Source organism: Mytilus galloprovincialis, chromosome 10 (genome assembly GCF_965363235.1).
Source record: "Mytilus galloprovincialis chromosome 10, xbMytGall1.hap1.1, whole genome shotgun sequence".
Taxonomy (NCBI): domain Eukaryota; kingdom Metazoa; phylum Mollusca; class Bivalvia; order Mytilida; family Mytilidae; genus Mytilus; species Mytilus galloprovincialis.
In genome coordinates, this window is record NC_134847.1 from 50,682,059 (window position 1) to 50,704,495 (window position 22,437).

At 30.3% G+C, this 22,437-nt stretch overlaps 1 protein-coding gene across 1 annotated transcript; it reads left to right on the forward strand.

Moving 5' to 3' along the window:
• The first annotated feature begins 6,359 nt into the window (after window positions 1–6,359).
• Window positions 6,360–22,234, forward strand: LOC143049515 (uncharacterized). Its single transcript, XM_076223122.1, has 7 exons — window positions 6,360–6,498; window positions 8,285–8,410; window positions 10,539–10,664; window positions 12,660–12,773; window positions 14,412–14,525; window positions 17,458–17,559; window positions 22,089–22,234. Exons 1-7 carry the CDS (start codon window positions 6,414–6,416, stop codon window positions 22,232–22,234), a joined length of 813 nt encoding a protein of 270 aa, XP_076079237.1. The 5' UTR covers window positions 6,360–6,413.
• Window positions 22,235–22,437: the final 203 nt, after the last annotated feature.

Below are 22,437 nucleotides of genomic sequence, written 5' to 3' on the forward strand. Positions count from 1 at the left end.
AATTGGGTATGTGAGTGACAAACTGTATTTAAAAAAAACATTTGGTAGACATCCATAAAACATATCCTAGACATGAGAAGAATATTTTGTCCAGATGTTTGAAATATGTTGTCTGGATATTTTTAATTGACACTGAATAATATCATAATTATGTTATTTCAATATAAAATCAAGATATTTAAAAATAATGCTCTTAAAACATTCAGAACAAATATTTCCAGAAAATATGCTATTCACATGAGTAAAGCCAGACATATCACGTCAAAAACATGTTTTTGAATGATATTTTGGTGACATTTTGCAATATATTTAAAAAATATCAATAAAATGTTTTTGTGCTACCTGGGTGCATCTAAAAATAGTTCGTGTGTACACAATGTGAAAATAAAACAAAATGGCCTATTTTGACAAGTATGAATATTGATAATTCTAGCATTATTAAAGGATGAATATGGATTAAATAAGATTCATTAAGAACTTTTTAATAAGGTAATTATGTTGTAACTATAGAAAATCATTCCGTATTACAAGCAAGTGTACAAAAGTGAAAATATGTATGACCTAGTTTCGCGGAAAATATACGCCGGGAAATACGAATGAAATGAAATGAATGAAGGTAATTATTAAAAGAATACTGAAAATAATCGTTGTATAACAGTCACACAGTCCGTTTATCTATTATGATGTTTATGTGTACTGTCCAAAATTAATTCGAGGTATAGTTGTTATTCTGTTGTTAACATGTCGAAATGTACTATTATTATAGTATTATATGTCCTGAGTGTTCATTTATTTGTACTGTATTCCTGTCATGATATATTGTCATTTTAGCGATATGTTTAACATTTTTACAGAACGCGAAGTTCGGCTAGCCACAAAACCGATTCAACCCACCATATTTTTTTTGAAAATGGCCTGTACCAAGTCAGGAATATTGCAGCTGTTATCTTATAATTCGCTTCTATGTATGTTGCATTGTTGTTTGTTTTTGTTGCACTTCAGTGTTTCTGGGTTGTTTTCCTTTTATACATATGATGTGGTTCCCTAGGTTTTATTGCCTAACCCGGATTTGTTTTCCCTCAATCGATTTATAACAGCCATAAACTATTGTTGACTTTATTTTTCGTTAACTTTTTGTTTGATTTTCACGAAATATTTGTAGCATTTGACAAAGCGTGCCAATCCAATGAGTTTATTTTATTGTCGAACGCAAGTATTACTAATGTAGAATAAAAAATGATGGTTAAAATGGCGAATTTTCTTTAAAAAGTTTTAGTACTCGTTTATAAAAAAACGCCGTTTCATCCATATTTCTATCATATAAATAGGTTTGAACAAGAAACATGACCAGAACTTATGACGAACGATACTAATGTAAGCAAACACACTTTAAGGATATTGAGTCGTACTATACAGTGACGTGATTCTGAGGTCAATTTTTCAAGTCAACTTCTGGAAATGAAAAAATTAACGGGGATCTCATTAGCAATATGTATTTTAAATAACATTAAAACCACAAAATATATGGTATTATTTATTGAGAAAACCGTGGTTAAGGCACACAACCTTTTATTTCCCAAAAGCGTGAACCGGAAAACATGATGAAAGTTTATGACGCACATGCGTCAGGTAACACACGTTGTCACAGGTTCGTTTTTCTGGATGGCTTCCGGTCGAATAATGACTGATATCTAAATTTATGAAGGTGATATATTTAATGTTATGGAAAACCAATTTACAGATGAAAACAATATAAATGTACACCCAATGTGCATAACAGGAAATTAATTGTAAACATGTTTAGAGAACGCGACGTGTGTTATGAACCATGTGAACCAGATTAAATTGATTTATAAATAGGTTTTCAGCTTTTCACATGTTTGTCTGAATTATGATTAATTCTGTAGTTCTGTAACAATGAAAAGGCTACTTTCAATAGATAATACATTTTGTACATATGATAAGACAAATTATTCCGATTTGCAATACTTGCATAAATCGTATCTTAAATGTTATATCATGAAACCAGATACATTGAAAGGGGGTTTCCCTCAGCCCATAATGAAAATCGAAACGAAAAGTAGATTTCCAATTTATTTTAATTTGTTTTGTTGTAACAAGTTTTTGAAACAGATCTAAATCTGCAGACATAATGTATTATAGCTTCCTAGTCCGACTATTCCGACGATTAAGACTTTTTGTAGGGTAAATATGTCATTCGTCGACTTTGTGACGTCACTAATCCAGCTATGAAAATATCAATTTAAATATTTGTTTCAATTAAATACACTTTGTAGTTGGAAGGTAAATATCTAAATATACACACCAACCTTACCTGGTTTGTTGATATTGATGTTAAATGATATATTTAGTGTCTAATTAATCATGAGCAAGCAGCAACTAACAGAACTGAGAGACTGCATAAAGTAAACTTCATGTGAACATGATAAAAGTTCAGTTGATTTTGAAATCGTACCAGTAAAATAAAGAAATTTATTATTACTAAAAAGGAAACAATCAAATTGATGCTTGTATTCAACAAATAACGAAATTGTTATACCAGCAAAAATTGTAAAAAAAATAGGTTTTTAGATTTTCAAAGTTATATTATGACTGAATAATATTTAAAACGTAGTATTGTAATTTAGATTCTTTAAAATTGTATATGTTATTTAATTAGTTTCTCTTTTATTCGACCGTCAATTTGCTAATTTTATATAAAACCTTACCAAAACGGCAAAGCGTGGATTATATCTTCTTTTTTCTGTTTTAGAAATTATTTATAAGTGGCATAACCACTTTAAATGGAGCGTGTTTGTATTATCCATTTCAACCATTATTCAAAAAAGCCTTTTTAAATAGTTCTAAATTTGAATTCCCTGCGTGGAAAAATTTATATTCCAAATTCTTCATTGGTTACTTCTTCCAGCTTCTATGAGGGCAAATAAATGCCTGTAAAATGAATCAATTCTTTTCACCCCTTCTGGACATAAAGACTTCTTAAAATACCATGTTATACAATGCTCAGGTATTGTGAAACTCATTGCTATAAGTTGCATGTTCCCAATGCTTATACACAAATGTACCAGGTACTAGTATCAATATCTCATGCAAAAAACTGATATCTTCACAATTTAAACTCTTGTGCTAATTTTAATACGTTTTTTTGTCTAAAATGGAAATGGCTACACTAGTGTTCATCTTTAATATTGAAATATTTGTGGCATTCAATAATAATACATAATTACATATATATTTATAATATATATGTTGAGAGTGAACACTTCAATTGTAGACAAAAAGCATCTAACAAGTGATGTTCAATGTTATATTTGATAGATTTTTCATATTTAAGCTAACATTTGAGTTTTTTTTAATGACCAAGTCAGTCAAAATATTTATCAAGAACCACTTGAATAGAATGATGCAGATACTTAAGTGTTCGAAAATTGTCAAACTTTTTCATCAGAAACCCTCCATACCCGATAATACTAACATTTCTAAATTTGCTACTTTTATAATGCATACCTGAGTAAAATACTGAGACATTATCATTGGAACATTATCATTATGTTTTAGAAGCTGAGGTCAAGTGGTGGCATGACTATCTTTCAAAAAAACTTGTTGATAGTATCATTGGTAACCGTCATTTAAAGATTTTATGCCTTTTTTTAAGAACTTTCAAGACAATTTTCAAAATTATATAGTAAATATACACATAACACTAATTATATATAAATAAATAACATTCTAACATTTAATCACAGCGCTCCAAAGTTGGCTGCCTTTACCTGCTCTAAGTACACCAAAGGCCAACTTGGTGCAGGATTAACAAATCTATGAATCTTCAGACATTAACAAATTATGTTGCTAAATCAGTTACTGATCGATATTTATCAAACTAACTTAATACTTTCTGATAGATTATGTTTTTTTTAAGACGAATAAAAGCATGAAAAAATATAACAATTCTGCAACTCTATCTTTTTAAAAATACAAAAACAATGTTTTCCTCGGTGTATGTAACGAACTGTACATGCTGGTGTACTGTCGTACTTTTATGGAAATGTCTGTTGTTATTCGGTGGTTTGTAATGTGCTTTATTGTGTAACTATATGTATTTCTATATTCTGAGTGATACAGGGAGTTTTGAACAGCGGTATACTACTGTTGCCTTTATTCTTGCGAATATATGTACCCTATTCTTGTCATTTATGCGTTTTTTTAACATTACCATATAAACGGGAAGATTTCCTACATTGTATCTATATTACCAGGTTCAATACACTATTTATTTCTTCAAATGTCCTTAACAAGGAATATGCAGTTGTAATCAAATAGTCCTTTTCTTTGTATGCGTGCGTTTATTTTTGTTGCGGTTCAGTATTTCTGTTGTTCCGTTGTTATTATTTTATAGTTGATTGTTTTAGTTTTGTAACCTAGATTTGTTTTTCTCGCTTAATCGAGTTTATGACTATTAAAAAGCGGTACACTTCTGTGGCCTTTATAAGGCAGAATCAATAGTGTATTCCATCTATTTCATTGAAATTATAGTATATAGATGCCTGTTTTTCATCTTCCTACAAGTACATTACCGTGATATGTTATCATCGTACAAATTCGTGACTTATACATTTACATATGGATTTTCTGCTTTCAAATTACTGAATGTATTCATTTCTAAAAGTTGAACATCTACGGTTGTCTATAGTGTAGAGGTTCTAGAATAGTCTGTCCTGACTCCCAATATGTGATGGAAAGTTGTATTTACAGGCAAAAGGAGAAACACAGTTACTGGATACATTTGTAAAAAATGTCATAAAACCAGAGAAAATATATAGCAACCGTATGTTATAAACTTGACATGCTAAACTCATTACCAATTTTAACTCAACAGTTCATTTGTTTCTCAGTTCATGCAATAACAGCGAAATGGTGACTTTACTTGACAGGGATTACTAACGTACGTTTATATTTTAATCAGGGATTTGTTCTATTGAAATTATGGTTTTTTTAATCTACAAAAAAGTATTGAATTAACACACTTTATATAAATATACAGATACTACCTCGAAATTGATCATATCCGAGCCGATCTTTAAAAAGTTAAATATTATATTAAATATTTTATTTTTATTACTTTTTTAAAGCTTATTACTTGTCCTTGTACTTTGATGGAGTTCAGGTAATTTGCAAAATTAAAAAAGCGCCGGTATAACATTTTACCCGAAGAAATATAAACAAGGAAATTATTCTGTTACTGCATAAAAATATATTTTAAAAAAAATATTTTCTTCAATATTTATATAGAATTTCGCCAACATTTCTATAGAAAACAAATTGCATATTTTTTATTCACAAAATATATAGCTTAGATGTACCATGTTTTGTAGATCAAATGTTAAATATTTTACATTTTTATACACTGTAGATATACATAGTGTTCGAACAGTAATTTGTTTGTAAGGTCTCTTTTGAATATGCAGCTACTGTTTTATCAAATTTATCTTTCTTTTCTTCTGTGTTTAAAAAAACCATCATGTGGTTAGAAGGTCCGTGTGAATTATTGTCATCACTTGTTGTCCATGTTCGTCTGTTATCTTACACATTTAACAAACATCTAGACATAGAAATTTTTATTTGACCAAGCATGGGCTCTTGTGGAGTTTTTTTTTAAATTTCATACAATGATTATAATGCTTTTTAAAGAAATTAATAAAACACAACATTAAAAAACAACAAATAGTCAGTGCATGCACATGGAATTTTAATAGGGGAGACAATCAATTAATTTCATCGGAGTTTAGTATTTTTGTAATTTTACTTTTTAATACTGTAAGCATTAGCACCTGTACAATGTTGACTACAGTTTAACACATACATTAGACATTAACATATATATGAAGCTTAACCCATTTGTTTGATTATACTGTGAAGACTTAAAATATTTGAATACACTGTCTTCACCTTAACGATCAGCATGTCACAATACGCAGTTAACCATTTCCCCCAATGGTCCGAAATCGTCAATCGGCTTTTTATAGAAGTCATTGCCTTTAAAAATGAATTAATCTTCAGCTGATTCAATTCGTTAACCGGGCGAAATATACTGTAAACCTTTTTAAATATTCAAATGCTGTTTTATGGAAATATCTTCCTCAAAATATTTGCCTGTTAACCAATATTGTGAAGCCAAGGAACTAATAAATTGACAGTTTGTATATATCATTTTATTTTTATATTTGTTGTTATGTTTTACCAATTTATATACTATTCATCTTTATGGTCTTTATACCCTCCGTTTTCTTTCATTATATACAAATTGAGTTTTAAAAATGATTATATCTTTTTACTATCATTGCAGAAGAAGGTTTTGAAAGGAATTTGATCGTTTGAAAGTCATACCCGAAAGGATGGGAAAACTTAGAAGTTTTAGAAGTGTGTTAACTCAATATGAAAATGAAGCAGATGTGGTCAACAAACTGTTATCAGTATCAGGTAAAACCATTTGAATGTCTGGGTTTTTAAAAAAAAAATTCCTAATGTATATACAATATATTCTTATCATTGTCGTTTTTATATATCTAAGTATTCCTACTCATGTCTAACTCACTGTGTACTGAAGAACCATGTCATCTATTGGCATCACCTTGTGTCCATATTTAACTGTGGTCGTAAACATTTTTAAAGACCTTCTCACGGTACCTGAAACAAATAAGTAGCTGAGCCAAGAGCACATTATACGGCCGTATGCAAATTGATATTGTTGCAAGATTCAAATAGGATAGTTTGATTGCATTGAATCAGAAGCAAATGTATTGTCTCATCAGGAAAACACATGCCCTAGAAGACCATTAAGTGTATAAATATTATGTCAAATATAACTGTTAAAAATCCTACAACTCTGGAATAACAAACCAGAATTTGTTGCGTTATCTAAAGAAAAATGAGCAAGTGCACATTCCCAAATCCAAACAAAAGTGTTTACTGTGTAGCAATTATATGTAGGCACATTGCCTTCTATCTATCTGACGGTCATAATTCAAACCTTAGAATAACATCATTAATTGTTCTTTAAATTGAACATTGTGTTTTGTTCACCAGTTCCAAATTTAATGTAAAGTTCGTAGTAAAACATTCCAAGCAAACTTAAGCAATGCTACAACATTCTTTTCATCTATCTCAACAAGGAAATGCAAGTCTAAGGAATTAAATTCAAGCAAACATGTGTTAGAGAGTAATATTTGAAAAATTATCTTAGTTTAAATGATAAAAAGTCACATTCTTTAAGGGCATACGATACAGTTTTGATCCCATAATGAAATTTTTATGGAAAGCAAATTGGCGATTTTTTACCTGTTTAAATCAAATATGTTATAAAAAGGACCTTCATGAGCTACCTTTTGAGAAAATGAGGTAGGAATTTCTAATAATTGTTAAAAATTCAGATTTGTGGACGTATTTTGCCTTCCGTCAGAAATGCATAACTTATTGGTTTTAAAAGATAAGCACAGGCTGTTTTTGTTAAATTATTCATAATTTCTCTTTTATATACTTATCTTATTAATTTATGATTTTTTTGTTCAAAATAACTAAAATATATCAAATGTTCATTTATGTTGAAAAGAAACGTTATTTCTGTATATTTATCAAATTAAAAAAAAAATGCATTATTGACTTTTTCAGGAAAATTGGTACAAATAATCTTCATACATAATCAAACCGAATGACATTTTAAAATAAGAGAGGTCTATGACCTCGTTTAAAAGTTAAATAGGTTTGAATGATAAAAATCAGTCGAAAAAATGCATTTTTGTCCCGATATGTTGCAGTCTGACGTCTCGAAAATAGAAAACAATTACGTTAGCAACGTCATTTCTTCCCCTGTAACTGTATCGAATGACCTTAAAAAGATCTAGCAAACAATTTCAAAATCGAAATCTGTTAAAAAAGCTTAATAATTGGTTTAGCAAATTCTGATTATCATATGAAGGGTTGCCGGTATTACGGGCGGTCGGACATTGGTATTCCATAATAAGTTTCGTCTTCAAATGGCATATAAAAATACCTGGCACATATGGCTGATGTGGTCAAAAATAAGCTCGAAGTGTAAAACATATAAACACAATCCAGTAATACTATCATCATGTCACGATACGCATTTTAAATATAAAAAAAAAATTGAATGACAAAAATTGCCTTTGTACCACAGTATTGTAATTTTTATAATAAACAATGAACAGGTTCAGCGTTGTTAAAGGTTGAAATTCGCTTGTTCTTAAAGGGGGTCAGGGTGGATCAGGCGGTAGTTGTATTCCATCAGATACGAGTAACGCAGTAGAGCAACCAAAGACATGTTTTGAAAGAGACCATTTGGAAGAGAGTGCTTTGCTAAAGAAACAGAAGAAAGGTAGTTAAATATAAACTAATGAATAAATGAAATTACATCACTGGTTCACCAGTGTAACTTATTGTATAACGTAGCCTTTGACGTTTGTTTTTAACTTCCGTTTTGATGTCTCGTTTTGAGATTTCTAACTAATAGAATTGGGAATGGAAATGGGGATTGTGTCAAAAAGACAACAACCCGACCACAGAGCAGACAACAGCCAAAGGCTACCAATGGGTCTTCAATGAAGCGAGAAACTCCCGCACCCGGAGGATTTCTTCAGCTGTTCACTAAACAAATAAGTATACTAGTTCAGTGATAATGAACGTCATACTAAAATCCGAATTATACACAAAAACTAAAATGAAAAATCATATAAGATTAACAAAGGCCAGAGGCTCCTGACTTGGGACAGGAGCAAAAATGCAGCGGGGTTAAACATGTTTTTATAGATCTCAACCTTCCCCTATATCTATAGCTAATGTAGAAAAAACAAACATACAACAATACGCACAGTAAAACTCAGTTAAAGAGAAGTCCGAGTCCGATGTGAGAATAGTTAACAAAAAAATATTAAACAAAATGACATTAATACATAACGTAAGAAAGGACTACTAGCAGTTATTGACATCCAAGCTTGAGACCTCAATTAAACTGATTGAAAAATTATGTCTTCATTATATGAATATCAAGCACAATCCTTCCCGTAAGAAGATTAGTATTATATCATCATAAAATATATGAACACATAACCCGTGACATGTCAACAACTGGTTTTAGAATAAATGTGTTTAATTCCAATGCAAAGACCCTATAAGTGAATTATTTTTTAGGCCAAAATATGCAATCTATGGTGACCTGACAACAGTATCGTAACTTTATCCCTTCTTAATAAATCTGTTTAATTAGTATCATTGCATTGGCAATTTACTTCCAAATATAATTTATCTTCAAACCTTAAACTCCACAAAGAATTTAAGAATCACAAAACAACATTATCATTGATATAACAAAAGATTGAAGAACTTGGAAATTTATTTAAGAATGTGGTTATTAAGATTTCAAAGAAAGTAAAAAACAAACGTTAACAAGTTAAACAAATCCACTATAATTTTAAAATATGAGGTTGCATGGTTAACGCAATAATTGGGTCCATGAAGTTGCTTAATTCAAGCCTTTCTAATAATGTTTATAAACCCTCTTGCTGCAGATTTTTTTCTTGCTTTAAAAATTGTCTCTCCAAAAGCATCTTGAAGTTTCATATCTGTGACATTGCTAAACTTGTGCCTCTCTATAGAACAGCGCTTATCCGCAATCCATATTTTTCCCGCGTTAATCTAGCCGTAACTATGACAATATATATATAAGTAATTATATGAAAAGATGTTTTTAATACTTTTAACCTTGAAATATAGTTGGGGTCGGTTTTTTTTCTTGCTTTCAAAAACATGAAAATAATATACCAATTGCTACTACTAGCTTTATAGACGATTTTGTTTTATCTTTGTCAAGTGAAATATCGATGATATATGGGATAGGAATAGAAATCATTGTTTCACCTACTAATTCAACAATGTTCAACATCTCCATTTCGAATGAAAATAAATATTTTTAGATAAGCGCTTCCATGATGAAACGGGTTTAAAAAGTATTGAAATATCGTATGGCAATACAAGTATATCGGTTAACATATGTGTACTTTTACAATAAAAAATCCTAACTGAGAATTCAATTGCGGCATTTGAACCCAAAAGAAATTTACAAGTTCTCTTAAATAAAGCGTGGCTTATAATTTAATACGCCAGACGCACGTTTCGTCTACATTAGACTCATCAGTGACGTTCAGATCAAAATAGTAAAATAGAAAGCCAAACAAGTACAAAGTAGAAGAGCACAGATGATCCAAAATTCTAAAAAGTTGTGCCAAATACAGCTGAGGTTACATGTATCTATGCCTGGGATTAGAAATCCTTAGTTTTCATAATAACAATATTTAATAGATTCATGTGCACCAAATTTATCTAAGATTCAAATTAATATAATATATTGAATAATAATAATTTCCTTTGTATCATATTAATGTTATTTTAATAATAAACAATGAACAGGTTCAGCGTTGTTAAAGGTTGAAATTCGCTTGTTCTTGAAGGGGGTCAGGCAGGAGCATGCGGTAGTTGGATTCTATCAGAGAAGACTAAAGTAGGAGATCAACCAAAGAAAATATTTGAAAGAGCCCATTTGGAAGAGAGAGATTTGCCTAAGAAACAAAATAAAGGTAGATAAATATAAAGTAATGAAACACTTAAATTGCATCACTGATTCGCCAGGGTAACTTATTGTATAACGTAGCGTTTGACTTATGTTTTAAACCTTCTTTTTAATGTTTTGTTTTTGAAGATTGTCCACAACGCAGGATTGAGAGTATCATCGCAATAGCACTTAATTGCTCCTCTTTAAATGATATTCACACCGTCAGCCGTCACTATGTTCTCGGGAAGGGGGGGTCTAAGCAGTCAGACTACATATAATGTACCACTACCGAGTCAACACTGAGGTTGAAAGTTCGAATCCCGCACGTGGCAGGCGTGCTCTACTCAATTAATTGACTAAGATTGTTAGTTTTTGTACCAAAGACAATTACAAAACGGAGTCAATCAGAAACGTCATTTACGTGAACATATTGACGTGTTTATATCATGCACAAAAAGAATTGGTTTACATTTGTTTAACCCCAAATGTACCCAGATTTAAAACAATACTATCGAATATATGGAATCAATAAATAGCCTTAACTTAAAATAAAATATGAATTTTTTTTCTAATTTCAGATTAAAAATCATGCATTACAAAAAATAGATTCGATACTCCGTAAAAATAATAAGTGTAAAAGAGTTAAATATTTCCCTTAGCACATGCCACTCACCTTTTTACTTTTGACAAGAGAACTAAGAATTACGAAACAACATTATCAATGAAATGACAAAAGAAAAAAGAACTGGAACGTTTATCAAATAGTTTGATAATTAAGATACCCAAGAAAGATTATCATTTGGAATATTTAGGAAGAAGAGTAAACAGGACTATACCTTTGCATTGTATGTGATTTTGTGTCGTATATGGATACAACATATCCTTTGCATTTTTTAACAAATTATTATACAAAAGATAAATTGTGCAAGGTGTAATACCACTAAATCATAGTACATCACATCCGGTTGTATACGGAAAAGGGTCGCAAAAATACTCCCTTGAAATTGACAGTTGTAGGAAATAAATACTACATATCATTGCTGTAAAACATTTCTGAGTCATCTAAACATTTATCTTGGGTGTTTCAAAGCACCATTATTTATTTTACTATATTTTTTCAATAGAATATTTTGGAAACTTGAGTTTACATGGTTACTAAACTTTGTACACAGGAACAAAGGGAAAATAATTCGATTCGTTAACTTTTAGTGGTGGTTATTTTATTATGTGCCATGAAATGTCATGAGAAATTGTGTTTACTAAAATCGAAATTGTTTAGTATACGAGAAGCTTTTTAAAAAAAAATGTTTATAAACATATAAAACTAACACTTTATACAAATGATAACACATGGCGCGGCGTGTAAATATTTAGATAGAATATGATTATTTATGAGGAAGTTGTCTCGCGTTTGCACTTTCACTACAAATTCGAATTATCGATAAAGTGGGAAATCCATGACAATGTATGATTGTGTAAATAAACTCATCATAGACACCAGGACTAAATTAAGAATACGCCAGACGCGCGTTTCGTCTACAAAAGACTCATCAGTGACGCTCGAATCTAAAAAGGTTAAAAAGGGAAAATACAGTACGAAGTTGAAGAGCATTGAGGACCAAAATTCCTAAAAGTTTTGCTAAATACAGCTAAGGTAATCTATGTCTGAGGTAGAAAAGCCTTAGTATTTCAAAAAATTCAAAAATTTGTAAACAGTAAATTTATAAATATAACCACATCAATGACAACTCATGTCAGCACAAAAAGTGCTGACTACTGGGCTTGTGATACCCTCGGGGAAATAAATCTCCACCAGCAGTGGCATCGACCAAGTGGTTGTAAATAAACTCATCATAGACACCAGGACTAAATTTAGTATACGATGATATTTTTTTTTAATGTATTCAGAATTTTAAAAATTACAAATGCTCGTTTAACATACCAAACTGAAGCATTCGATTCAAGTCTATGAGGAGTTGAAATAAATCATCGTAAATTTGTCTTTTTCCTTTATATTTAGGTGAAGATGTAGTCTGTCGAAAAACGTCTGTATTTCATAGAAAATATTTAGCTCGTAAATGTAAGATAGAAACGCCTTTACGGCTACAGAAAACTCAAACAGCTCGTCAGTCTGGTATGTAACGTTATTATTTTCGAACAAATGTAAATAACCGAAAGGTCATGTAAATGTAGAAACTTTTCATATATAAAATGATTTGGAAGATAAAACAAAATGTAGACGTAACCTACATATGTGAAGGAGAAATATTTTTTTCTACTCTCTCTAATTACATTGACTGAAAGCCTTTAAAACCATAACAGAAAGCTGACAAATTTTCATCCGAAGCTCGTTTCGTTTTAAAAACGCCATCAGTAAAAAATGAATCAAAATACCAAATTAAAAAGCAATGTTACTATGTCATGAAATCTTTCCATACTAGAAAAAAAGGGTATTAATTTCAAGCTAGGGCATTGCAAAAATTTGTCAAAATCAAAATATAATACTTGTTTGTAAGTTTCACTTAAAAAACTTGATTTTGTTTTAAATTATACCGTTTGTTTTCCCGTTTGAATGGTTTTACACTAGTAATTTTTGGGGCCCTTTATAGCTTGCTGGCTCCGTGTTGAAGACCGTACTTTGATCTACAATGATTTACTTATATCAATTGTTACAAGGAGAGTTGTCTCATTGGTACGCATACCATAGCTTCCTATATCTATTCTTAATAGATTAATACATCATCAATTAACGATGGAAAGAAATCTTTAAATTATTCAATAAAATTAAAACATTTAATTATATCTATTGTTTTTTGTTTTGTTTTGGGGTAACTTTTACTTTGACCATTTTGACAGTTCTAAATTCATATTTCTATATCGAAGTGTAAATTGACAGAGCTGCGAAAATTTAAACTTGGCCTTCTTATATCATATTAATACCCTATAAGTAATTATATCATAGATATCATAATGGGTAATTATATTATGGATACCATTGTTGGGTTTTTTTTCTCGTTTGCATTTTCCCCGACAAATTCATGCTATTTAAGTGAAATATTACAAAAATGTAACATTCTGAGTGGATATATGTTTCAAAAAACATATTTCATGAGAACATTGCCTTTAGTTTTGACTCTACCGTAATTACTAGTAGACAGAGGGAGCCATACTCAGTGTTTATGTAGCTTTTTCTCCTTATTTTATATTTTGCTATAATAGAAAACTTTTCCTAAGTTATACCCTAATGATCGTTTAATAATTATGAGATGGAATTATTTATTAAGCATAAACAACAAAGGATTCACTTAAAGCTTGTTATGTCCCTCTCTAGAACGCGGCGTGAATTTAAGGTTTACGAAAGGACTTATTGAAACCGATATTGAGTTATTAAACATTTATATGGATAGTTCTTCATCTTGAATACTGCAATAACTCATTTATTATTACATTTTGTTTTTCATACATAAGTGAAGGTTACCCCAAAAGTTGAATTTATTGGCCTAGAAAATTAACATTTTGAGGGACTCAGAGGAAAATGGACCAAAATGGACCTTCTAATAAAGACAACGAGGTTCATTAGTTATATTTATCATCCTTGAGTCATATCTTGTATCATATCCAACGTTGCAGGTAGATGATATAGATATTGGATCATTTATTGTTCTACACTATATTCTAATGTGATGTGGCCTGACTTTTTCAAAACAGTTTTATTCGAATCGCTGTAGATGTCGTCTATAATCGTAAATATGTTTTTTTCCTTTATGTTTAGGTGAAGATGTAGTCTGTCCAAACACGTCTGTATTTCAAAGAAAATATTTAGCTCGTAAATGTAAGATAGAAATGCCTTTACGGCTACAGAAAACTCGAACAGCTCGTCATTCTGGTATGTAACATTATTACTTTTGAAAACATTTATTAACCGAAAGCTCATGTAAATGCAGAAATTATTCGGATGTAAAAATAGGTCGGAAGATGAAAAAATAGACAAAATGTACAGATTTGAAGGAGAAAATGGTTTTATTCTACACTCTCTATTGACATTGACTGAAAAGCCTTAAAATGATAACAGATAGCCGACTAATTTTCATCCGAAGCTTGTTTCGTTTTAAAAATCCCCTCTGTGAAAATTGAATCAAAACAACTCGAATATAAAAAAAAATACCAAATTAAAGAGCAATTTTTACTGTGTCGTTAAACATCTTTCCTTCCTAGAAAAAAATGCACGAATTTCAAACTAGCGCATTGCAAAAATTGTAGTATAATTTGTCCAAATCGAAATATAACACTCATTTGTAAGTTTCGCTTAAAAAAACTTGAAATATAGTCCCTTTTAATAGATTAATACACCACCAATTGACAATAGAATTAATTCATTAAATTTTTTCAATACAATTAACACGCTTAATGATATTTATATTTATTTATTCTGTTTTGGGTTAATTTTTACTTTGACCATTTTAACAGTTCTAAATACATTCCTTTTACTCCAGAAATTGTGTAAATTCGCACATATGACATTGAACATAAAAACTTTTGTCTTTTAACTGTCTCCGATTTTCCATATCAAAGTGTAAATGAACAGAGCTGTGTAAATTAAAACATGGCCTTCTAATATATTATATGAATCCTCTACTAGTAATTATATCATAGATAACATAATGGGTAATTATATCATGGATACCATTGTGCATGGGTTTTTTTTTTTCTCGTTTGCATCTTCCCCGACAAATACGAATATATGAAAATGTGGGAAACCCGTGACAATATATGTTTATATATTATAACAGATGATTATTTATTACACATGTTTAAAATTAAACAAACTACAAAAGCTCGTGTCAAAATAACAAACTGTCTGATTAAGAAGGATATGAATCAAATCTGATAGAATTCCAAATTAATCTTCGTTAATTTATTTTTCCCCCTTTATCCTTAGTTGAAGATCTAATCAGTCCAAACACTAACTTCTGATTGGTCTCTAAGACATTGAATGTAGAATATAAACGCATTTCGTAATTTCCTGATTTTTTACTATATGAAAAATTCAATTGAACTGAGCTGTTTAGATTGAAAATGTCCTTCTTATATTGTATTACTACTCTATTGATAATTATAGTATATCATAGAGGTAAATAAAAAACAGAGACTTTCAAACTTATAAGTAAAAGTGACAAACTTTACACCTTCGATCGATCATTGATTGTTTTCTATTCAATTCTAACTACATATAGTGTTAACATAGCGATCAGGTCTAACCCCGCCACATTCTGTAGTGCCTGTCATGAGTCTGTATTCAGTGGTTGTCGTTGGTTGTCGTGTTACATATTTGTTTTTTGTTCATTATTTTTCACAAACATAAGGCCTTTAGTTTCTAGTTTGAAGGAGTACATTTATTTTGTCATTTTGAGGCCTTTAATAGCTGATTTTGCGGTAAGGGTTTTATTCATTTTTGTATAGTTCACAGTGGCCTATAGTTGTTAAAGTCATTTGGTCTTTTGTGGAGATTTATCTCATTGGCAATTGTACCACATCATTTTTAAATATTTATGTCTTTAACATGTTCATCTTAAATCAATTTGTAACCAACAGACATAGTATTGAGCTATTAAGGATGAAGAGTATACAAACACTGTTTCTAATGTGCATGTACTGATTTTGTGTCATGGAAGGATACCCATAATCTTTTGGGCGATGCATAAATTCATTTTAAAATTCTAGATACGACTCAAAAATATCGCAAAATATGGAATTACTGTTGGAATCATTAAACTGTAATGGATGTGGTTTAGGTAGTCTCGCTTCAAAGTAGTATTTTATTAATCAAATGTTTAGTTTATGATTAATTTGATTTTAACATGGTAAAATATATAAAATAAGTAGCTTTATTAATTTAATTAACAAAGTCTTCTAATCTAATAACTGTTCAATATTCATTAATTCAAAACCATTTCATTACCTACAGTTTTGTAAGTGATCAGTTAATCCATAAATCATAAATAGGAGTTGGTCTGGTGAAGAGAATTTAGTTCTCCACTTGTACTTAAAGATAAAAACGAATTCTCTTCTTGTATATATGACCCAGCAGTGTTGCACTGCTTACCTTCCTTTAGACATTTAAAATTCAGTATAAATTAGCATAAAGCTCGTTGGAATTCTTAATGACTTTGAGTTAATACTCAGCAATTATTTTAGAATCATTTTGGTACGATTAACTTAATTCCTAAACACAAAGTAAAGTATATATATTTATATCTATTTACTTTGGCATTAGTTTTTGAATAACTATTCTATTTGAATTCATTGACTTGAAATACTTTCCTTTTCTATTTCGTTGCAAACTGACTCTAGTTATTTACATTTTGTTTTTGAACTTATCTTATGAATATCTATTCTTATTTTTTCTATGTTTTATTTAAATGTTGTATATTTGAATATAAATAATTCTGTTTGATTTCTTTCTTTAACCATCCAAAATCAGATATCAGGTAACACAATGATCGCAAATTATTTGCAAGCCAACAATATAGGTTCAACCCACCGATTTTTCCTTAAACTGTCCTGTACCAAATCAGGAATATGGCAGTTGTTATCTTCAGTCCGTTTCTTTGTATCTTGACATGTTCAGTGTTTTTGTTTCTATTGTTTTCTTTTTATACTTGATATATTTTCCGTTGTTTCAGTTTGTTACTTAATTTTGTTTTGCCTAATCGAATTGTGACTATTGAATAGAGGTATACTACTGTTACCTATATGTATAATGAATAACTTTGTAATCAAAAGTCCCTGTATAATTGTATTTGTCCCTTAATCTTTAGGTAAAGAGTTAACCTCTAAAGTTAATCGGAAATATTTTGCCAGTAAATATAGGAGGAAAATGTCTTTACGGTTACAGAAATCTCAAACAGCTCGTCATTCTGGTATGTATTTTTTTCTGAAACATTCGTATAACTGTTAACTCATTTAAATAAAGAAATTATTGAAATGCAAAATAGGTTGGAATATCTAAACACATGACGGAATATACATTTTTGACCAGAGTTTTCAATCAAAAGAGAACATGTGGAATTTGGTTCAAATCTTTTTTTATACGACCGCAAAAATCTTAATTTTTTGGTCGTATATTGCTATCACGTTGGCGTCGTCGTCGTCGTCGTCGTCGTCGTCCGAATACTTTTAGTTTTCGCACTCTTACTTTAGTAAAAGTGAATAGAAATCAATGAAATTTTAACACAAGGTTTATGACCACAAAAGGAAGGTTGGGATTGATTTTGGGAGTTTTGGTCCCAACATTTTAGAAATAAGGGGCCAAAAAGGCCCCAAATAAGCATTTTCTTGGTTTTCGCACTATAATTTTAGTTTAAGTGAATAGAAATCTATGAAATTTTGACACAAGGTTTATGACCACAAAAGGAAGGTTGGGATTGATTTTTGGAGTTGAGGTCACAACAGTTTATGAATTAGGGGCCAAAAAGGGGCCCAAATAAGCATTATTTTTGGTTTTTACACCATAACTTTAGTATAAGTAAATAGAAATCTATGAAATTTAAACACAAGGTTTATGACCATAAAAGGAAGGTTGGGTTTGATTTTGGGAGTTTTGGTCCTAACAGTTTAGGAATAAGGGGCCCAAAGGGTCCAAAATTGAACTTTGTGTGATTACATCAAAAATTGAATAATTGGGGTTCTTTGATACGCCGAATCTAACTATGTATGTAGATTCTTAATTTTTGGTCCCGTTTTCAAATTGGTCTACATTAAGGTCCAAAGGGTCCAAAATTAAACTTAGTTTGATTTTAACAAAAATTGAATCCTTGGGGTTCTTTGATATGCTGAATTTAAAAATGTACTCAGATTTTTAATTATTGGCCTAGTTTTCAAGTTGGTCCAAATGGGGGTCCAAAATTAAACTTTGTTTGATTTCATCAAAAATTGAATAAATGGGTTCTTTGATATGCCAAATCTAACTGTGTATGTAGATTCTTAATTTTTGGTCCAGTTTTCAAATTGGTCTACATTAAGGTCCAAAGGGTCCAAAATTAAACTAAGTTTGATTTTAACAAAAATGAAATTCTATGGCTTATTTGATATGCTTTATCTAAATATGTACTTTGATTTTTGATTATGGGCCCAGTTTTCAAGTTGGTCCAAATCAGGATTCCATATCAAGTATTGTGCAATAGCAAGAAATTTTAAATTGCACAGTATTGCACAATAGCAAGAAATATCTAATTGCACAATATTGTGCAATAGCAATTAATTTTCAATTGGAGTTATCTTTCTTTGTATAGAATAGTAGTTGATAATATATGTTGGAAATTTGCCAGACATGACTATGATGTCATTTTCTATTTTTATTTGCCAATAACTTTATGTAAATAACTTCATTGGAAATTTGCCAATATAAAATGTTGCTGATGAAGCTTTTTTTCCTTATCTTATCTAAAATGTTTTTAGATAATGTATGTTGGACATTTGCCAGACATGACTATGATGTCATTTTCTATTTTTATTTGCCAATAACTTTATGTAAATAACTTCATTGGAAATTTGCCAATATAAAATGTTGCTGATGAAGTTTTTTTTATTGTTTTATACAATAAACAATGTATATTCACTTTTACTACCAACCAATCTTTACCATTCAGTGATAACAAGCACTTTATTTTACATTTTAATATTTTATGATGTATTTAAAAGAGTAGTTATTGTTGCAAACTCCATTAGAAATTTGAATTGATATCAGTTTTGGAAAAAGGGAAACGGGGATGTGAAAAAAAAGGGGGGGGGTTTAAATTTTTCTCATTTCAGATTTCATAAATAAAAAGAAAATGTTTTCAAACATTTTTTTGAGAGGATTAATATTCAACAGCATAGTGAATTGCTTAAAGGCAAAAAAAACTTTTAAGTTCATTAGACCACATTCATTCTGTGTCAGAAACCTATGCTGTGTCAACTATTTAATTTTAGATTTAAAAAGTTTGAAGAAGAAATCTTTAATTGATTTGTAAAATCTTGACATTTGTTTTGTGTAAAAAAAAACCATGTAATGTCAAAAATTTGATCACAATCCAAATTCAGAGCTGTATCACGCTTGAATGTTTTGTCCATACTTGCCCCAACTGTTCAGGGTTCGACCTCTGTGGTCGTATAAAGCTGCGCCCTGCGGAGCACCTGGTTTTCATTTATGCTCGATATTACATGTTTCTTTCTTTTGGCTCAGATTTTTGGGGAATACAATCCCAGCTTCAGAATTTGGTCTATTCTGTCTCGTCATAGACGTTAAACTGGTTTTGTCTGTTGCCATGCACTGTTTGGTTGACTTGAATCTCGAATTGAAGGATCAAAGCAATTGTATTTGTAATAATACTTACTTTTTTACTTTGTGTTTCTGTATCCTACCATGAATTAAATATGTTTACAATAACTTTAATACATAAGAATGATTAAAGGAGACCATGAAGTTTAAGGGTTGTTATTAATTACTGTTACTGTTATAATTAACATCGCCATTAAAGTGGGAGGTTTGGCATGCCACAAAACCAGGTTCAACCCACAATTTTTTTTCTTAAAATTCCCTGTACAAAGTCAGGAAAATGGCCATTGTAATATTAAAGTTCATTTCTATGGGTGTTACTTTTAAATGTTGTGTTTCTGTGGTAACGTAGTTCTCTTATATTTGATACGTTTCCCTCAGTTTTAGTTTGTAACCCGGTTTAGTTTTATCTCTATCGATTTATGAATTTCGAACAGCGGTATACCACTGTCGCCTTTATTTACGGGTTGGGTTAAACCATTAAATTGTGCATTATCATGTGGTACAGTTGACCAGTTTAATCTTTTGCACTTGATGCATTATTCCAAATCAGATGTATTGTGAACATATCATTCATATCATGGATTAATATTGAAACACATATACCGAACAAAAAAGAAGTGAGTACAAATTGTAATCGGGGTCACCATTCCTGGTTCAGTTAAGTTAACGGAGTTAATCAGCTTGAAAAATAAGAAAATAAAAACTTGTGCAGAATAATCTCAAATGAGTTCGCTTCTCAGTTTCAAAATAATTAACTTTTCATAACACTAGTATATATTGATAAGGGATTACTATAGGAACCAAAAGAGCCAAAAAAAAATATATCGGTCAATGTGCTTGTTTACGAGATATTAGCCATTAAAGTTTTGGCTGGAAAATGTTTTCTCTTGACTTTCATAGCCTTATCATTGACAAGTTTAAGTTCTCAAAAACTATTAAAGAATAATTAAAATTAAAGACTTTTACAGATGGTTTATAATTATACATGTAAGAGATTTATAAAAAAAAAATGGGGGTCAATTTTTTAAAGGCATTCAAATTGATAAAACCATAGGATTTCGAAAATCGGACAACAATTCCAAGACATGACAAGCGAACTTCCTTAAATATGCGTTCTCACATAACAACAAATTAGTAGAGTAACACTATATTTATTGAAATTAGCCGCTTCATTTCTGTTTAAAGAATATAAATCCTATTAATTTTGTCATTTGTGTTAAAGTAAACACATAATCTAGAATAAAAATTAATTTTTCAACAAAAGTGACTCAAAATAACTTTTTTTATAATAAAGCTGATTTTTCACAAAAGAAATGCTTAAGAACCTGTGTGCCTCAAGTTATATTTTGTTAGGATAAGTCAAAACACAAAAATACTGAACTCAGGGGAAAATTCAAAACCGAAAGTCCCTACTCAAATTATAAAACACATCAAACGAATGGACAACAACTGTCATATTCCTGACTTTTTACGATAATATAAATTTAATCACGAGTCATCTATAGGAGTTCAAATTTGTTCCATGCAACGAATTATGGAGCCTAGTGGACTCTAAAATTTCAAATAAAAGTTCTGATTATCAACAAAAATAAAATTTAATTCGAAAATTAATCGTAGTTTACTATACAACTAATTCTTATCAAAGTTGCATATTTTCTTTATAGAGCCACAGAACGTAAGTGCAAGAAAAAAACACAACTTATTTTCTCGATTAATTGGTGATATCACCTTTCAAAATGCAAACACGTTTATTCAATCTATTAAATGAATGAACCTGTGTAATGATAGTATCCCACCCCTTATTTGGAGGACACTGCCACCCATGAACTGCTATTGCATGATTGTTGTCGACATCTAATGACCAAAACGATATCTTTAAAATAGTAGGTCTCCTAGTCCACACTGTTATGAAATTAAATATAAATCTTAAAAGAAACACAGTGTTCAGCTAGTTTAACGTGTTTAATAGATTCACATTCTTCAAGTTCCATGTGGGACCATTTTTATATAATAGATTCAAAACAATTAGTCCCTTTTGGATCATATTTATTGCATTGTGTTATTTAAATTATGACATTCATCTGATTCAGCATTGTATGCGATTTAAAGAAGTTTCTTATTAAAATTAAGGTACAAGTTTTGGAGGTCAGCCAGATGGTAGTATCACTAAATTAACATCTAGCCCAGGAGAAGATAAACCAAAGAAACGTTTTCGAAGGAACCCGTTAGAAGGGAATACCGTGTCAAAGAAACAGAAGAAAGGTACTATAAAGTAAAATAATAAAATACTGAACTCCGAGGAAATTTCAAAACGGAAAGTCCCTTATCAAATGGCAAAATAAAAACCTCAAACACATCAAACGAATGGATAACAACTACCATATTCCTGACTTGGCACAGGCATTTTCTTATGTAGAACATGGTGGATTGAACCTGGTTTTATAGCTAGCTAAATCTCTCACATGTATGTGTTATTTTA